The 19866-nt window shown below is 43.5% G+C and overlaps 1 protein-coding gene across 4 annotated transcripts in view; it reads left to right on the top strand.

The window, feature by feature from the left end:
- The window catches only part of SESN3 (sestrin 3), a 162819-nt gene that overhangs the window by 83538 nt on the left and 59415 nt on the right, over nt 1-19866 (top strand). For 2 of the 4 annotated variants that reach the window (XM_077484943.1, XM_077484944.1), the window contains one exon: nt 880-942. The exons of 1 other annotated variant lie outside the window; for it this stretch is intronic. In XM_077484943.1, the coding sequence (XP_077341069.1) occupies nt 880-942 (63 nt within the window). Of the gene's footprint in view, nt 1-879; nt 943-16431; nt 16451-19866 lie in introns of those variants that run through there. One more of the 4 variants, XM_077484946.1, reaches the window with a different exon arrangement.

Genomic DNA, 19866 nt, shown 5'->3' on the forward strand with positions numbered 1-19866 from the left:
TTTTAAGTTGGTCAATTACATCAGTATATATAAAAATAAGCTACTGAAACTATTGCATGTTCATAAATGAAATTATATTTAAAGGTTCATCTTCTATTGATATTTTGGTTATGGAAAAAATTGTGGTGGGTTGAATCATCCCCCTGGCCTCTCGTGTTTTGGGGACTACAATTATAAAATGTATCTCCAAGAGATTCTGTCTCTCAGATGTGGAATCTCACTCCCCTTGTTGCAGGAAGATAGTAACAATTAAAAAAAAATGATTGGTTCTCTTGAATACACAAACACACACACACACACACACACACACACACACACACACACACACACACACACACACACACACACACACACACACATTGCTTCCCTTTGCAGCAAGGGCCACACGTGTAACTGGGCCCTAGGCTATGGTTTTGGAGATCTAGTTGCAGGATTACCCAAGTTATAAACCAGCTGGTGAGTCAGACCACCAAACGCCACCTTTAACTCAAATCACTTTTTGGTCAGAGCCCTTCTCTATTTTGAATACACGAACTCACACACACACACACGAACACACACACACACACACGAACACACACACGAACACACATTGCTTCCCTTTGCAGCAAGGGCCACACGTATAACCGGGCCCTAACAGGGCCATAGGCTATAGTTTTGGAGATCTAGTGGCAAACTCCACCTGTAACTTCAATCACTTTTTGATCAGAGCCCTTCTCTCTTTGCTAGTTGTAAAATTACATTATTGTCATTTATATGTTCTATGCACACACATCCATTATGATCGTAAACATGTTTCAGTATCTGATTATAGTGGTCAGTAAAGATATTTACCTTTTATTCAGTATATTATAAGCCCTTTTGTCCATTCTATTTTAGGATAAGAAAATCATAACCTCTCAACCATCAAGAGGACCAAGTGCCTTTATACCTGAAAAAGAGGTAACACTTAGTGGTGTAACGTGATAGTGGTGAAGGGACAGGATCAAGCTTCATGCACAAAATATTTGTTACAGCTTTGACCTCTTAAATTATATTACCCGTATTTATCAGCGTATAACACGCACATTCATTTTTAGAGGGAAGTTTCAGGAAAAAAATAAGGAACTTTGAAGGAAAATAATGGTCAGTGCCCATCTGCAGCCTCACATGTGCCATTAATGCAGCCTCATCAGTCCACATGAATGCAGCCTCGCATTGCCATCAATGCAGCAGCCCCGCCATTGCCATCAATGCGGCAGCCTCACCGTTGCCATCAATGCGGCAGCCCCGCCGTTGCCATCAGTGCAGTCTGATCGATGCCCACCTGCAGCCTAGAGGGGACAAGGAGGGGGTGGGATGGTTGTCTACAGATTTCATACAGTGAGAATCTCTGATAGACAAAACACTGGTCCAATGGCGGCCCAGGAGACGAGACTTTCTATTACAGAGGCCGCCAAGTAAACAGGAGATTCTCACTGTATGTAATCTGATGGCGCTCGTCCCGCCCCCCTCCCTGTCCCCTTGGAGGCAGCTAAATTTGAAGTATTGGCGTATAACACGCAACAATAAATACAGTATATTAAAGATTAATTCCATTCTGTTAAAAAAAAAAAAAAAAAAAAGGATTAATCCCAGGTAACTTTAAAACCCAACCTTTAATACACTAATGTGCTCATTCACATATTTTGAAGTAGTAAAGTAAAGCCCAGCACCAGAATATAAAAAATAGACAAACAAATTCAGTTCTGTATTTGTTAACCACTTAAGGACCAGAAGGATTTGCCCCCTTAATGACCAGGCCATTTTTTTTGCGATACGGAACTGCGTTGTTTTAACTGACAATTGCGCGGTCGTGCAACGCTGTACCCAAACAAAGATGACGTCCTTTCTTTCCCACAAATAGAGCTTTCTTTTGGTGGTATTTGATCACCCATGCAGTTTTTATTTTTTGCGCTATAAACAAAGAGCGACAATTTTGAAAAAAATAAATAAATGTACTTTTTGCTATAATACATATAAATAATAATAAAAAAAAAAATGATACCGTATATACTCGAGTATAAGCCGAGATTTTCAGCCTCTTTTTTGAGGCTGAAAGTGCCCCCTCGGCTTATACTCGAGTCACCGCTGTCTGACTGCTCGATCAGCGTATCGAGCAGACAGACGGCGGACATTAAAATTTAAAAGCCGCGCCTCCTTCTCCGCCTCCGCCTGTGATAGGCGGAACACTGAATTTCCCAGCAGTCAGTGTTCCACCTATCACGGACATCCGCTCATTCTCATACTACGGACGAGTATGAGAGGATGTCCGTGATAGGCGGAACACAGGCTGCTGGGAAATTGAGTGTTCCGCCTATCACAGGCGGAGGCGGAATTTTGAATTGTAGAATGGCCGCCGAGAAGAGCGGCGATCCATCGGCACGGCACGGGACGGAGGAGGCACGGGACGGAGGAGGCACGGCACGGGACGGAGGAGGCACGGGAAGGAGGAGGCACGGCACGGGACGGAGGAGGCACGGGACGGAGGAGGCACGGCACGGGTCGGAGGAGGCTCGGGACGACGGCGGCTCGGGACGGAGGCTTGGGACACAGGTAGGCTGGACACACACACAAGGCTGCACGGACACACACACACACACACACACACACACACACACACAAGGCTGCACGGACACACACACACACACACACACACACACACACACACACAGGGATGGATGGATGGATGGATACACACACACACACACACACAGGGATGGATGGATGGATGGATACACACACACACACACACACACACACACACACACACACACAGGGATGGATGGATGGATGAATACACACACACACACACACACACACAGGGATGGATGGATGGATGGATGGATACACACACAGGGATGGATGGACACACAGGGATGGACGGACACACACACAGGGATGGACAGCCATGTCTCACCCTCGGCTTATACACGAGTCAATAAGTTTTCCAGTTTTTTGGGGGTAAATTGGGGGCCTCGGCTTATATTCGGGTCGGCCTATACTCGAGTATATACGGTATATATATATATATATATATATATATATATATATATATATTCATCATTTTAGGCTGATATATATTCTTCTACATGTTTTTGGTAAAAAAAACGCAATAGGTATATATTGATTGGTTATCGCATCTACAAACTATGGGATAGATTTAGGGACTTTTCATTTTTTTTATTGTTTTTACTAGTAATGGCGGTGATCTGTGATTTTTAGCGGCACTGAGATATTGCAGCAGGCAAGTGTCACCCCAAACAACACTTTTTGGGGTCCAGTGACATTATTACATTGATCAGTGCTATAAAAATGCACTGATCAATGTAAAAATTACACTGGCAGGGAAGGGGTTAACACTAGGAGGCAAAGGGGTTAAGTGTGTTCCCTAGGTGTGTTCTAACTGTGTGGAGGATTGGCTTACTGGGACATGACAGAGATAGCTGTTCCAGATCACTGGGAACAACAGATCTCTGAGAGGTCTCCCGTTAGAATGGGGATCCGCTTGTTTACACTGGCAGATCCCCGTTCTGCCTCTGTACTAGGCAATCGCGGGTCTCAGGGCACGCTCCTGCAGCAGGAGCGAGTACAAGTACGGCGATTCGCGCAGGAGAGCCGACCTGCTGCCATATAAAAACGGCAGCTTGTCGGAAAGTGGTTTAAGGAGTAGTCCAGCCAAAGCTTGCTTGGCTGGGCTTCTCCTATGGGTCATAGGAGTGCAATTCGTTTTGCACTCCTGTGACCCATTTTCAGCAGAGGGTGGACTGAATTCTGAACTCTGCTGACATCATTGGAATCAGTCCAGGCATCGGATCATCCCGACAAAGTCTGGATCCACCAGGTGCCATCTGTCTCAGCCTCTCAGCGAGCTCCTGAGAGGCTGAGACGGCCACTCCCCCACCCCTCCACAGCTCAGCGCTCCAGTGAGCAAGGAGGAAGCGGAGTGGAGAGACGCTGATTGACAGTCAGCAGCTCTCCGCTCATATCAGTCCCTGTACAGTATTGCTTGCACTAGCGGGGGAAGAAGCAGCACAAGCAGTTAATCATGTATTCATTAAAATGTAATTTATTGCTACATAAAGTTATAAATAACTGAATCTGTCTTGATGTTATCTCTTTGTAACGTTATACATAGCAGCACTTACACAGGGAGAGGGCAGCTCAGCCGAGTCAATCTGGGTGCTATTACTTTGCATAGTGCTGCCCGTCAAAAGCCCAAACATATTTGTAGTAGGAAAGTAAAGCTGGTCACACACGGTTCAAATTTTAAATGGTTCATTTCAAAATTTGAGCCAAGGGTGGCCTGCTGACACCATCCAGCTTGACAAACTGCAACATCAATATCGAAGTAGCCAGATGGAAAAAGAGTTGTCCAAACAACGGCTGCATCCAATTATTATTATTATACAGGTTTTTTATAGCGCCAATAGTTTGCACAGTGAGGGCAGACATTAGTTACATTACAATTTGGTACAAAAGGAATCAGAGGGCCCTGCTCATTAGAGCTTACAATCTAAAAATGAGCTGCAGTCAGTGTTGGAGTGTTTTGACAGCCGCAGGTGACGGCTGTCAGAATACATCAGCTGGCAGCAGGAGATTTTCTCTCAACATAGAAAGGAAGAACATCTGGTTCTTTGCCACTAAGGCCCCTTTCACATTGAGGCGGTTTTCAGGCGCTGCATCGCTAAAAATAGCGCCTGTATAGCACCTGAAAAAAAAAACGGCCCCTTTCACGCCGGAGGGCTTTCACACTGGAGTGGTGCGCTAGCAGGACAGTGAAAAAAGTCCTGCTAGCAGCGTCTTCACCGCTCCTACCCATTGAAATCAATGGGGCAGCGCGGCTACAGCGGCACTTTGCGAGTGGTTTTAACCCTTTTTCACCTGCTAGTGGGGGTTACAACCGCCCCGCTAGCGGCCGAATACCACCGCTGAAACAACGGTAAAGCAGCACTAAAAATAGCGGCGCTTTACCGCCGACACCCGCCCCACCCCAGTGTGAAAGGGGCCTAATAAGACCTAACTCAAATATAAATAATTCTTCCTTTTGAGTAAGATGGGCAAAAGGAGAAGATCCCTTTTATAAATAGTAAGATATATAACCTTGAGAAGCTTACAAAGGCATATACGAAAAAAAAATATTTTAATAGTTGTGAGTCCATATCACTCACAATCATAAGTGACAAGATGACAGTGTATGTATAAAAAGACCTCCTTGTATAAACATTATCATATCGAAAATCACCAATCTATAATATAAATCTGTCAAAATACGATACAGAAACTATATACATAGAGATATAGATTTGTGACAATAATGAGCGACATCTCATTCATGGTTCAGCCCCCTAGGTATCCTGCTCTGCAATTTGAAGATCCAAAATACCTCTCTTTTACAGAGAAGGCGAAACACATTACCTCCTTTCCGGGGAACTTTCACCTTTTCGATCACCTGTACTTATACAGGTGGCAGATTGCATCCATGAGCGGAGATGAAATGGCGAGCTACATTGGTGGATTTACATCCTCTAATATCTGCTAAGTGCTCACAAAACCTGTCTCTGAGCCTACAAGTGGTCCCCCCCCCCCCCCCATGTACTGTATAGAAGATGCTGCACATGTGGCATACACCTTATAACTAGTGTTACAATTGTAAAACTTATCAATATTATATTGTTTGCCATCAACCGAAGAGCAAAAAATGTCACCCCGCAGCATGTGAGGACAACACAGACAATCACAGGAACCACGTTTTGAAGTTCCCCTTACAGTGAAGCCAAGTTAAAGATTGTGTAGGCATATCCTTTGACACAAAAAAAACAGCAGAGGGCACATCTGAGTGTAGCTGTATAAAAAATGTATTTATTCACAGGGCTATTAGCAGCTTACAAGACAATGTAGTGATATCAGGCATGTACATGTAGAAATGTCATTCAGGGTAAGCTTTCAGGGGATGGACCATCACCGAACAGGATGAGCTACCTTGGGAGGGATTGCAGCACCTGTAGCTGTAATGGAAAGGAGATACCACCAGGGGCAGCAGAGTAATGGCCGGAATAGACGGTTAGAAAATCAACCGATCGCTCGACAGCCGACAAAAGAGCAATCAATTTAATACGCAATGTTGACGTTTCACGCACAAGTAGAAGAGATGTAGCGTGCATGTGACCTTATAGCCGTTCGCTCATGCGTGCTAATGTTGGAAAAAAAATTTTTTTACTGACGACCGTCACACCAACGAATAGAATATCGTTTCTTGTCAAATGATACGACACAGTTTTTCCATTTTTTTCAATCAAACTTTTTCGTTCACAATATCAATATTACTTGTTGGGCATCAACGAGTAGAAAATCGGCCGATCATTCTCAGAACGGACATTTTCAGCTGATATTCTTATCGTGTAATCCTGCTATAAGACTGGGTTGAATTTCAAAAGCATTTTCTTTTTGAAAACCTTATCTAAGAATTTTCGTTCGTATTTCACACCATTATTGAGCTGCAGCAACATCGAATTTGAGCAATCGGACATGTTGAAAATTTTTTGAAAAACGATTTTCTAATCAATAATGGGAGAATCGTGCAAGAAATTTAATCGAAAAAGAAATGCGCATGTGCAAGAAAAGAAAAATCCCGGAAAGAAAAGATTCCCAGCCACGAAAATTCTTTTTAGTAGCAACAGCAGGTGAAATTGAAGGCTTGGTTGGTTGAATTTGGAAATCAATGGTGGCATCATCGGATCACAAAACACACAAATTTTCTGATTTTCAAACGAAAATTATTTCGAAATTCGATCATGTATGGCCAGCCTAAGTGTAGCGATAGGTGAATGAAAAGCAAGCTATGTAAGTAGCAAATCACGAAAAGGGTTAAGAACCTTATAAAATGTGGATCTTCCACCTCACGTTGGTCCAATCGTCCATTAATCATCCAGATGTAGGAGAGCCAAGAGGGGTTTGGCTGTCACTGGAGCCTATGGATGTGGATGGGAACCCTGGAGAGCACTGGGAGACCACAAGTTGTCCGATGGTGCAGAGCACGTGGCTCAGGAAGTGTGTGGCCGTGTTTACGTGTTTCAAGGAGGGGCTGCCTCTTTCTCAAACCAATATAGTTACAATATAGCACAGCACAGACTGGTGGATCAAATGAAGATGTTTATAATTTGTATAGACCTAAGGCCCCTTTCACACGGGGTGACCGATCAGTTCCGCCTGTCAGTTTTTCAGGCAGACCGGATCGGACTTTGCACTCTCCCCTATGGAGCAGCTGATGTCGGTGGTGACATGTCCGCTGACATCTGCTGCTATCCCATCCTGCCTGCAAAATCCAGACGGATGGGAAATAGGACCACCATGCGTCTGGATTTTTGATCAGTTGAAAATAGACTGGCGGACCATTTTTCACCCAATTTCCCCATAAAGGAGAGCCATCTCTGCTCTGTACAGTGAGCGGAGATGGGCCTGTCATCCGCCTGCTCAACGGGGATCAATGGATCGATCCCTCGCTGAGCAAGCAGAGTCCGCCAAACAGTGGCGCCCATGTGAAAGGGGCCTAAAGGATTTCCTCTATGTATGCTTCATCTGTGACCATGCGTCTGGATTTTTGATCAGATGAAAATAGACTGGCGGCCCATTTTCATCCAATTTCCCCATAGAGGAGAGCTGGACTATGTCCGTCTCTGCTCTGTACAGTGAGCGGAGATGGACCTGTCATCCACCTGCTCAATGGGGATCAATGGATCGATCCCTCGCTGAGCAAGGGGAGTCTGCTAAACGGTGTCGCCCATGTGAAAGGGGCCTAAAGGATTTCCTCTATGCATGCTTCATCTGTGGTTTAGTTTAAATCCCAAAAGCTGCATAGCCAAAATGGAACCCGGAGAGCATAAAAAAAAATGAGGTCTAATATTTCCCTTCTGTATCCAAAACCAGAAAAGTTTTGCCTGGACATACCCTTTAAATTAGAGGCAGGAGCTGCCTTTTGATATACAGCATTCCTCCTTGTGTCTCTGTCATGGCGCTCTGTAATTCTCTAGTTTCTGTGTGATCGGGGTCACTGGGTTTGTCTAGTAAAGTGAGAGGCCTGCTGAGCTTGCAGCTCCAGTCAGTTGGAAAATATAGGCTCTGTGTGTATATTCTAACTAAAAATACTCCCAGAAGGGCTGTAAAGGGACAAGGATTACAATTAATGTGTGCTATGATAAATCTCTTTTCATTTTCAATGTCAGGGAGCACAGAATTTAGGCTAAACATCAGATCGATGTTTAAAGAATCTCTCTTTAATGCTATGTGCTTAATGAAATGTACTTTTAAGTAAAGCTGTATTGAGTACCTGAATTTGTTCTTATATCTGCTGCGTGTAGTGCTACTACATTGCACAGTGCAACCAATCTAAGACCTAGAGATTACTAAGAGTAAGAGTGAGCAGCATTGGTGGCTCGTCCATAAGGGGCACCGCCCCCCAATCCATGCATCGGCCCTTAATCTACATGCAGGGTGCCGGACGCATGGATTTCAATGGGTTTTTTTTTTGGAAGCACATGATTAGAGCCCGAGGCTCTAATTGGCGTAAAAAAAAGGGTGTGCTCGGAGGCACAGAGCACTGTGCCCTGAGCCCACCCAGTTGTGTCACAATAGCAAACTAATATTCGCTGTTGTCTTCCTGATTCTCCTCTCGGCCAATCGGGAAGTTTTGGACCCGATTGTTCAAGAGGAGAAGCGACCGAAACGACCGCTGAGAAGGAGACTCAGGGGAAGCCATTGTGAAGCCGCTGAGGAGGAGGAGACGCAGGAAAGAGCCGAAGCTGCCCGTGACCTAGATGGGGCAAGTTCGGGGCTTGTGGGCAGGCAAGTGACAGAGGGGTAGGGGGATCGACCGACCGACCAGGCGGGTTTGTCCCCCTCCCCCCCACAAAAAAAAGGGAGCACCAGCCACCACTGGTGAGCAGGGAGATGTCTTCATCAGTGTGGCTTTGCACTTATCTTGACCACTTAGCTTGGGGGTTTGGCTCAGCTGTACTACTTCAGTGATATGGAGATCCAGACCTAGCTATGCTGTTTGGCAGGGTTGCTGGCAAACTTGTACATATGATTTATTCTATGTAAAATAAATTAGCTTGTTGGTCATCTAATTCCAAAGCCATGGGCACTGATATGGTATTGGCTCCCTTTGTGGCTATACCAGCCTCCACTCTTTTGGGAAGGCTCCTTACACAAGACTTTGGAGTGTGTCTCTGGGAATTTGTGTCCATTCAGCCAAAAGAACGTTTATGAGGTCAGGTACCGATTGTTGTATGAGAGGACCTGTGTCACAATCGGCATTTTGGTTAATCCCAAACATATTTAATTAAGTTGAGAAAAAGAATCTGTGCAGGTCATTTGAGTTCCTCAACAACAGACTCCGCAGACCAGGTCTTTAATGTGCTGGCTTTGCATACAAGGTTACAGTCATGCTGGAACAGAAAAGGGCCTTCTCCAAGCTTTTTCAGCAGGTTTGGAAGTGAACAAATATATAAAATGTCTTTGTATGTTGTAGCATTAACAGTACCCTTCACTGGAAACACCTAAACTGAATAATTGGCAGATGTGTCCACATAAGTTTAGTAAAATAGTCTAGTTCAGGAATCTCCAAACTTTCTAAACAAAGGGCCAGTTTATTATCCTTCAGACTTCATAGAGGCCAGACTGTGGCCAATGGGAGTAGTAAATGTCCTGACGTCAGTAACAATGCCCCATTATTGGTGTCGTCAGAGGACTAGTACCCCATTATTGGTGTCCGTAGGAGGAATAGTGCCCCATCTTTGGTGTCAGTTGCACCTATACGGTTTAGGAGATATTTGACCGAAGACAGGCACCGCTGTCTACGGCGCATGTGCCGTAGACAGCGGCGCGCAGGCGCACTGAGCGCGGCATTTCCAAGAACGGAGCTGCTGCGCGTGTCGGCTCCCGTGCGCATGCGCGGAAGTGACGTCATCGCGGCTTCGCCGAATGACAGCGGCGGAGCTGCGAGACCCCACCGACAACATGGATGCGCCGGACTACAGGGGACAGCGGTGACATCGCTGGCTCCTGTGTCAGGTAAGTGACACATAATGGACTAGTATGCGATGCATAGTAGTCCATTATGCTTTGCCTTTGCAGGGAATGAAAGAGGAAGTAAACTCATCAGGGTTTACTTCCTCTTTAATGTCAGTAGGAGGAATGGCGCCCCAGGGGCCAGATAAAGGCAAGCAGTTTGGAGACCACTGGCCTACTTTGTGGACAGTTTAAAAGATTAAAACGAACTTTGGTTTTCATTTACGAAGTGGAAAACCCATGGGTCCTGTCCTATGTTGCCGATTGGCAGGGATGTCGGGGTCTGAACCCCAAAACTCAAGCACGGCTGACAACACTTAATGGCTGTATCTTACCATGTTCAAAAAACGTTGTTTCTGGATATAGTTTGTATTTTTATATACTGTATGTATGTATTCATGGGAATCTGTTTTGCTTATTATATAAAGAAGTTTTTTTCTGGCTTGTGAATGCTGTACAGTACTTGTGTGTTGCTGATTCTTTTATCTCACAGCACGTCTACCAGACAGGGTCTGTCTAATTAAAAACAATACCCTCTCTGCAGTTACACCACTTTTGTGAACATAATAGGTTCACTTTTATCCCGATAGAAGAAAAAAACTAATTATTTTTTTTTAAAAGGGGAAAACCAGCAAACCACATTTAGAAAACGGTGTGTTAAACAACAGCAACGTTTAAAATATGCTTTTTCAAAAAATACAGACACTCCTTTGGCCTCATTCCTGACACTTGGATGCTTAAGGAAAGTAATGCTGTTTACAAAGGAGACATGACTCATAACTGATATTTTAATGCTGGCAAACAAAAAAAAAAAAATGTCTATTTCTTTCTTGTCTGTGCAGGACACAGGGTGTTCTAATCTTGAGGTTATACTGCCGCCAACAGGAGGATTGGGCACTCGCAAACAACAAAACCTGTAGGTCAGCCCAGGGTATTGCCCCCTTCCGCTACAAGTTTTCTTCAATTGTTTGCTAATGTCCCAGAAGGATGAATGTACTTTCTTCATCTCTCTTCTTGTAAAGACTCTTGTGTTTTTATCAGCAATTTTTTTATAGTCAAGACTATTCTCTACATTCCTGCTGGAGGTTTCTCCTCCAGTCAGAAGCTATCCAAAAAAAAGCAAAGAAGAGCACTTTTTTTCACAGACTTTGGAACATGGTTTCTGTCCTTCACGGATGGCAGCCCTGGATATGGCGCGCCTGGTTTTAAATGCTTTCCTTTGTTCTACTGGACAGTAACTTTTATATTTATAATCATACGGATCTTAACATAATATGGACTCTCATTCATATAATTGGATTTTTGGTTTCAATTGGTGAGAGACTGGTGGACATTGGGAAAAATCTTTGACCCTGTTTTTGCACATTTACTTGTGTATCAGAAGCTATCCAGCATGGCCATTCCCAGCCAGCCTAGCCTGGAAATGACCTACTGGCACAGGATTCCACCTGGGGCTCTTCACAGACTTTGTTCTGGTTAGGTTAGATGTGCCTCTGTGCTTGCCCTGACTCTGAAGACTCAATTAGTTAATAGGCTGGTTGGGCCAAGAACTGGAAGCTCCCTCTTTTTTATTGGTTGCTAGGTGCCAATATTCATCTTTTGCCATGATAGGGGTTACCACTGTGGTACTGAGTGCTGATGCCATCCGCTGGGTGAAGTGTCACCCCCACTAGCTCGGTGATGTAGTTCCTGTCATACAATGTTGAATCATCTCCTTGCTATAGCTCCTGTTGCCACATGGACCTCTCTTTTTTTTTGATTCATTCCTACCGCCTGTCTATAGTGACTTTGGCCACCTCCAGCCATCTGACCCTCCGGTAACTGCCCTGTACCAGGGTTTCTCAAGTACTTGAGTCCTTGCCTCTTACCCAGAGCTTGTAAGTTGCCTAACTGCTTTGCCACTGCATCATGTCTGATTCTAGACATGGGGACAATCCTCGTTGTCCTGGGTGCCCCCAGATCACTTTTTACTAACAAGTTGGCTGCTTGCAGGGCAGCTACTGATTTCTGCATCATGGAGTCATGTTGCTCTCTCCTATTATTCTCTCTCTCTCTCACTCTCTCTTATCTTTGAAGTCCTCCTAGGCTCTCTTAAGTGTAGCTGGGTCCTCTGCCCTCACAGCTGAGGTTTTTACTGTAGTTATGAAGGATTTCTTGACAACACAATTTACCCAGTTATGTGCAAACTCTGATACTAGAGGCAAAATTTCACTCCTGTGCTATCTCCAGCAACACTCAAGTTCTCCTCAGAAGAGCTTACCCTTGGTGAGTCCGTTTACTGCTTTTACTCCCAGGCAAAAAGACAGCGCTTTGGCCCTAATTGATGGTGTGTGCACCAATCTGAAACTAGAGGACGAGTTCATTGCATCTTCTAGTGCTGTTTTCAGCCTTGGGTCATATAGGACCCCTTAGGAGCAAAAGCCATTCCCTTTGAATCCGCTTTTACATCTGTTTCGATACGAAGATTGGAAGTGCCCTAATAGATTGGTTGCTCCCCTTAAGTGGTTGATGGCCTTCTATCCATTTGAGAAGTGGTCTATCCTTTCTGTGGATCTGGCCATATCTCTTGGCCCATTAACAAGGTGAGGACTATTTCAGTTGAGAATGCAACTACTTTCCAAGAATAGCAGAACTTCTCATTGGCAGGTCTGGCCCTGCACCTAGTGCAGGTTGTGATGTTACTTTTTCAGACATTGACTGCAAAATCTTTAAAAATTATTTAACCATTGATCCTGTGATCAAGGAAGTGCGAAGCAGATGGCTGGGGCATTGAGCTTCAGTTAAAACCTCTCACATGAGTTTCCTATCAGTACATACATACAGGGCACTTCGACTGAAATCCTGGAATGCCCTTCAAGGGGCAACACCTCTCTAGACCAGCCCTAGATGTTCTGATTAAGGATGTTACTGGTGGTAAGAGCACTCCTAAGGAGCTGACTGTGAAGTTGTCTCCCTCTCTGACTGTCAAGAAGAGACCCTTTCATTTCTCCACTTCCTCAACTTCAGCATTGTGAACCCCTAACCCGTCCAGCACTCCAAGTCTGCCAAATACCGTCCTTTTCTTGTAGGTGTGTTTCCACGTTTCAGACTGAAGAGATGACTTTTACCTTTTTACCTTGGTCATATTGCAGTATGTATGCTTGGGTCCAAGAGATGGTGTTGCAGGGCTACAAAAAAGTTTTATTCCCTTGCCCCCTCCCCTCAAACCTTCCTGTGTCTCCTCACATACTAAAAGGCTCTTCCTGGCCCTATGTACATGGTGTCATAACTCCAGTCACTGCCATGGAGCGGTTCCAGTGATTTTAGTCAAAGCCGTTCACTGTTCCCAAACCTATCCTGGACCGGACCTCAAAGCTTTGAATGTCTTTATTCTGGTCCACAAATTCTGGATGGAATCGACCAAATCTTTAATATGTGCTTGCAGCTAGGTCCCATCATGGACACATCTCAGGCCAGCATACTCCATTGCCAGCAGAAGCTTCAAACTCTCCAGTCTCAGATTCAAGCTAATGAATGAATGAATGAATGACTTATATAGCGCTACCTATAGGAACTGAATCGCCTCAGGGCGCTTTTCTTGCCACCGGTGTCCATCTGCAGCTATTTATGCGGTCCTTTAACCTGTAGAGTCCCGACGCACTTACAACATTGACATACACGTACACATATTATGGCCAATTCTTTTTTTGGACGGGGTCTAATTAACCTACCTGCATGTCTTTGGAGTGTGGGAGGAAACTAGAGTACCCGGAGGAAACCCACGCAGGCACAGGGAGAACATGCAAACTCCAGGCAGATAGTGTCGTGGTCGGGATTTGAACCAGCAACCATATTGCTGCTCGGTGAAAGTGCTAACCACTACACCACTGTGCTGCCCATTCATTCATTCAGCTCTTCATTCCCGGAAGCCTCCTGACTCTCCACTTTTACACAAGAGACTTGGGACAGATGGTAGGCTCATTTGTAGCAGTTGCTGGTGCCCAATTTCACTCCACCCCCTGCAACATAATATTCTGTTGTGCGACAAATCAGTTCCGTCTTTGGACAGGCCAATTTGGTTACCAAGGACGAGGCTATGATAGCTCAAGAATATGGCTCTGGAGTTGAGGAATTTTTTCTTACCATCTTTTTGAAAGGGTGGGTCCCAGACCCCTTAGCAAGGGGACTTGGTCATCAAAGGAGTCTTGTCTCTCAATATTGCAGCTTCCGACCATTAGGCTGTCCCTTCAGCATTGGACCAACCTGTTGGATGGCCATCTTATCCAGATTCAGCTGCAGGACTCCATGGTGGTGTACATCAACCATAAGGGAGAAACCAGAAATCTCATTCTGACAAGAGAGGTAGAGGGCATCTTATCCTGGGTAAAACTGCATGTTCCAACCTTGTCAGCTCTGAACATTTGAAATGTAGACTGATTTCCACCGCCAGCATCATCTTGGCCTTGGAGAGTGATTTTTATACCTGCAGTGCACCGATTTCACAGTGCATGGGGGTGTGTCAGTACAAGTCTGATCATTGAAGGGCAGGAAGGCTGTTATCCCAACACAGCCAGAAAATAATCACGCTGTGAGGAATATGCTCTTATGCCTAGCATGGCCAGTTTGAAATAGTAGAGCAGGGGGACTAGTAGAATCACCAGGTATTTCATACCAAGGAAAGTATTACAAAGAAAACAGGATACTCTTTAACAAAAGTACATGGTACCACAGACACACATCAGGAATATGAAATGTTGGGGTAACGTTCTTTACCAGCATGGCTGTTAAAACCCAGGTTCCAAGGGATAGGGGCATCTGGGAATTTGTGATTCTAGCTCAAGGCCGGGAAGTCTGCCTCCCTCAATTTCTATTGTGGAATTGAAAGACTTGCTATACTTGTGGTTCATTTGGGAGCTTTTACTGCATGCGTTTCTCTGTGGAAAGTTGAGTCTGCACCAGCATCTGGCCTTCGGCACCAACTAAGGTCAAATCTTTGCTTTTTTTATACTGTTTAGGATACTGCTGAGACAAGATCCAATGGACACCCAAGGCGAGGATGCCAAAGTGCAATCCTATCAAGCTGTTAAATTCAGAACTACAAAAAAAAGATGCAAATTTACAGCCATGAAAAAAAAAAAAAAAACAAAGGAAAGGGAAAAATAATAAGGGTTAACTAAAATATTAACTACAAATTTTAGGGTAAAAAAAATATATACAAATTTTATTCTACAATTTGACCCTTTTATAAATCATGTTTTAGGGACAAAGCAATTTTTTGCTTATTTTAAAACTTTTACACAGAAACAATAAAAAATCGAAACAAGACTAGGGAACTAAAGATAAAGAACTAATTGGGGTTCGCTGAGGATTAATAAGGGCAAAAATGTTTAAAGGGGTGTTTTTATTTTATTTTTTATTTTTAATGCACACATTAAAAGTAATTCATGAATGAAAGCTCCTATCGTGCAGAGCAGGAATGGAGCTGTTAAAAAAATCGCTTAGTCCTGCAGATTCCACAGGGAAAACACATCATTCTCCGTCAGCTATGTGCTCTGCTTTATTTTTAAGGAGCATCCACCCCCCTTCCATGCCTTATGTCCCCATATGCCATCCTTAGATACTGGGAAATATGGTACACTTTACCGTTGCTATACACGTGTTGATGGCATATTGTTGCACATACATGTGTACATGGTGGGGTTTGCTTTGGTCGGCTAGCCATTATATCCATATGGTTGGATTTGGCTTCCTCCAAAAATAGGGGGTCTGGCTATTCCTGTAGTGCTCCCATATATATGTATATGTTTATGTACACGATTTATATGTTTATTACATATTTTCCATATATTTTATATATATATATATATATATTATTTTGGGCTCTCTGATATTTATTGCTCATGGTCCCTTCCACGTTTTTCTTCTTCTTTTCCTCCCCTTTCCTTTTTTTTTTTATTTCTTCGCTCCCTTTTTTTGCACTGTGTAATTTTACCAGTACAAATTAGGTTGGTTTCAGGGTACATACACGACTTCTATGGTTGTTTTTTCATGAAGCTGTGTACAAAATTAAGTGGTAATGGTAGAATGTGCCATATTATTACCATTATGATCAGCTTTTACTATACACTCATCATCTCTACATTAGGGTGTGTTGTATCAAAGGATTGTGCAGATGACATTATTGGCGTTCTTTATTATTATTTTTACTATAATATATATTATATTTCGGATACATTGTGGCAGATGCCTGCAAGCTTGATGCCAATATAGGTAGCTATTTTCATACAAGAACTTTGTGTTCTAGGGGGATCCATTTTTGAGCTGCACGCACCATCGCCTATGCTTTTGGAGGGAGGGCTATGTACCCCTCCCTGTCCTTTAGCGGGTACGTCCGTGCATGCATAGTGTTTTTAACTTAATGCATACATATTTTATATATCACATATAGATGTGTTTTTGATTTATGTATCATACTTCACTATTCTAGTATGTGTTTTTATTTTTTTCTTCACATACATTTAAATGCTGACCTCTATGTCAGAATGCTATTAACAGTTTCATTGATTAATGATTGATGACATCTTTAGGTAATGGGTGTTTCACATGATCTAGTGCATTTGTCTCGATTATTCTGATACATATGTATGTATATATGTGTGTGTGTGTGTGTGTGTGTATATATATATATATATATAGATATATATAGATATAGATATAGATAGATAGATATAGATATATATATATATATATATATATATATATATATATATATATATTAGTATGTATGTGTAATGCTGTGTACACACGAACAAATTTTCCGTCAGAAAAATCTTGGATGGTTTTTCAGTCAGAATTCTGCTCAAGCTTGACTTGCATACACACGGTTGCACAAAAGTTCGCTAAACTTTAGACCGTCAAAAACGTGGTGATGTACAACACTACGACGGCCCGAGAAAATGACGTTCAATGCTTCCAAGCATGCGTCGAATTGTTTCCGAGCATGCATAGGAATTTTGCACATCGGAATTGCTGCAGACGATCAGAATTTCTCATCGGAACTTTTTCCGACCAAAAAATTGAGAACATGCTCTCAATCTTTTGCTGGCGGATATTCGGCCAGCAAATGTACGATGGAGCATACACACGGTTGCATTTTCCGACCAAAAGCTCACGTTTGTCTTTTTCTGGGTGAATTTCCGATCATGTGTACGCAGCATAACACTTTAGCTATGGCTAAGCACCTGTTGGTGTGAAACGCATCAGTTTTATGTGTTGGTACATGTGTATGTGGATGGTTTGGACCTCTGTCTTTTTTATTAATTAAAAGGTGAATTTTTTGCAGTGCGGCTGTCCAGCATACTTTTTTTTTTTTTTTTTTTTCAAGTTGTAAGGCTCGATTCACACGGGGGCGACTTGTCAGGTGGCTAAGTCGCCTGGACAAGTCGCGCTCCGTTCTGTACTATGGAATCGTTCTAATAGGAGTGACTCAAGTCGCTCCGACTTAGAAAAAAGGTTCCTGTACTATTTTTGGGGCGACTTCAGGCGACTTGCATTGACTTCTATACAGAAGTCGTTTTGCAAGTCGCCGCTGAAGTCGTGTGCAGGTCGCGTCTGTGAGTCGCGCTGCAAGTCGTGCCGCCCCTGTGTGAACCGAGCCTTACTGCAAACAGAGCCGACACCCATCTTAAACCAGAGACAGCTGATATGAGGAGAGGTAATTGCCTTACAGCGGTGAATTTTTGTTTTCTTGATGCAGAGAGGGCGGCTGTCCCATGGACAGTGCAGCACCAGTGGATACACTGGGAGAAATGCAATCTCTCTGTGTAATCTACAGGACTGAGCTGTCAGTTTGACGGCTCCATTTTTCACCACGCAGGACATAGCTGGGCGATACAACAGCAGAATATGCTCCCTCCACCACTGCGCTCACCACCGCCGCCCAAAGCAGGTGCCTCTCCTGCCTCATACCAACCCTGGTTTCAGAGACCATTGGCCTCATTCTTAGATTAGGACCTTAATGCTGTAGGTTGACTTCTAGACATCTGTATGCAACGTTTGTTGGCTCCCCGATGGAGAATATGGCCAAATTTATGTTAGGAAAAGGAAGCACAAGGCGCCACTCTAAGTGCGGAAAGTTATTCAACTTTAACCACTTCAATACAGGGCATTTTCACCCCCTTCCTGCCCAGGCCAATTTTCAGTTTTCATTGCTGTCGCACTTTAAATGACAATTGCGCGGTCATGCAACACTGTACCTGGACATTTTTATCATTTTTTTCCCCCCACAAATAGAGCTTTCTTTTGGTGGTATTTGATCATCGCTGCGGTTTTTATTTTTTGCGAGAGTGAGTGACAAGTTTGAAAAAAAACACAATATTTTTTCTTTTTGCTACAATAAATAAACCAATTTTTTCCTCAGTTTAGGCCGATATGTATTCTTCTACATATTTTTGGTAAAAAAAAAATCGCAGTAAGCGTATGTTGATTGGTTTACGCAAAAGTTGGCATTTTTATTTTTTTTACTAGTAATGGCGGCGATCTGCGATTTTTTTATTTATTTATTTTTTATTATTTTTTTATCGTGACTGTGACATTGCGGCGGACATATTGGACACTTTTGACACCATTTTGGGACCACTGACAGTCATACGGCGATCAGTTCTATAAAATGCATTGATTACTGTATAAATGTCACTGGCAGGGAAGGGGTTAACACTAGGGGGCGATCAAGGGGTTAACCGTGTTGCCTAGGGAGTGAGTCTAACTGTAGGGGGAGGGGACTCACAAGGGGAGGAGACCGATCGGTGTTCCTCTGTACACGGAACACATGATTGGTCTCCTCTCGCCTGACAGAATGTGGATCTGTGTGTTTACACACACAGATCCACATCCCGGCTCTGTTTCTGGGCAATCGCGGGTGCCACGGCGAGCCCCCCAGGTGGCCGGGAAGCCCAGGACGTCATATGATGCCCACCCAGGATGGGAGATCCCGCCTGCGGATGTCATATGACAATGGGCAGGACCTGAAGTGGTTAATAAGCAAATGGTGCATATGTACTCACAAGAGTAGGTTAAAAGCAAGCATCCTTGCTTTTAACCTACTCTTGTGAGTACATATGCACCATTTGCTTATTAAAATTTAATAACTTAGCCCCTTTAGAGTGGCGCCTTGTGCTTCCTTTGATATTTAAGAGATGAATTTCTCCACACTACCTAAGGCTACAGAGGTGAATGTGGCCTTGTTTTAGAGTGTTTGTTTAGAAATTGTAAATACTTTATTGTGCATAGACTTTGAACAAGTTCACTTTAACATACTGTATATCTAAGGGCCAGTTCACACCAGACGCAGTTCTGTTCAGTTCCGTGCGCTTTTTTTATGCACTAAAAATGCATGCACAGTGTTTTTTTCATGTATTCCAATGGCTCTAGTTCACACCATGCAGTCAGTTTCTGGTAAGTTACCAGAAACTGACCGGAACTGACTGTATTGGTGCAGAAAAAAATGGAACTGTATCTGGTGTGAACTGGCCCTAAAACCAAAACATTTCTTTTAGGCTTTGGATAGACTGTGGATGAGCTTTTATTTCAGTCTGTGTCCCTCTCTAGTTATCCTTGTGACCATAATCATGGAAAAAAAATCAACAAATGTACATTTGCCATTGGAACAGGAACAGAAAAGAAATCTTGTAATATGGACACATGTTCTGGTGGCACTCAAAGTTAATTTCCCTTCACTTTGAAGAGATATCCTCTAACTTCCTGTTGTGTCTCTGGAACAGGAAGTGAATCAATAGGACAAAG

The sequence above is a fragment of the Lithobates pipiens genome, unplaced genomic scaffold, assembly GCF_037356315.1.
Source record: "Lithobates pipiens isolate NorthernLeopardFrog02 unplaced genomic scaffold, aLitPip1_a1.2 Scaffold_17, whole genome shotgun sequence".
Lineage (NCBI taxonomy): Eukaryota > Metazoa > Chordata > Amphibia > Anura > Ranidae > Lithobates > Lithobates pipiens.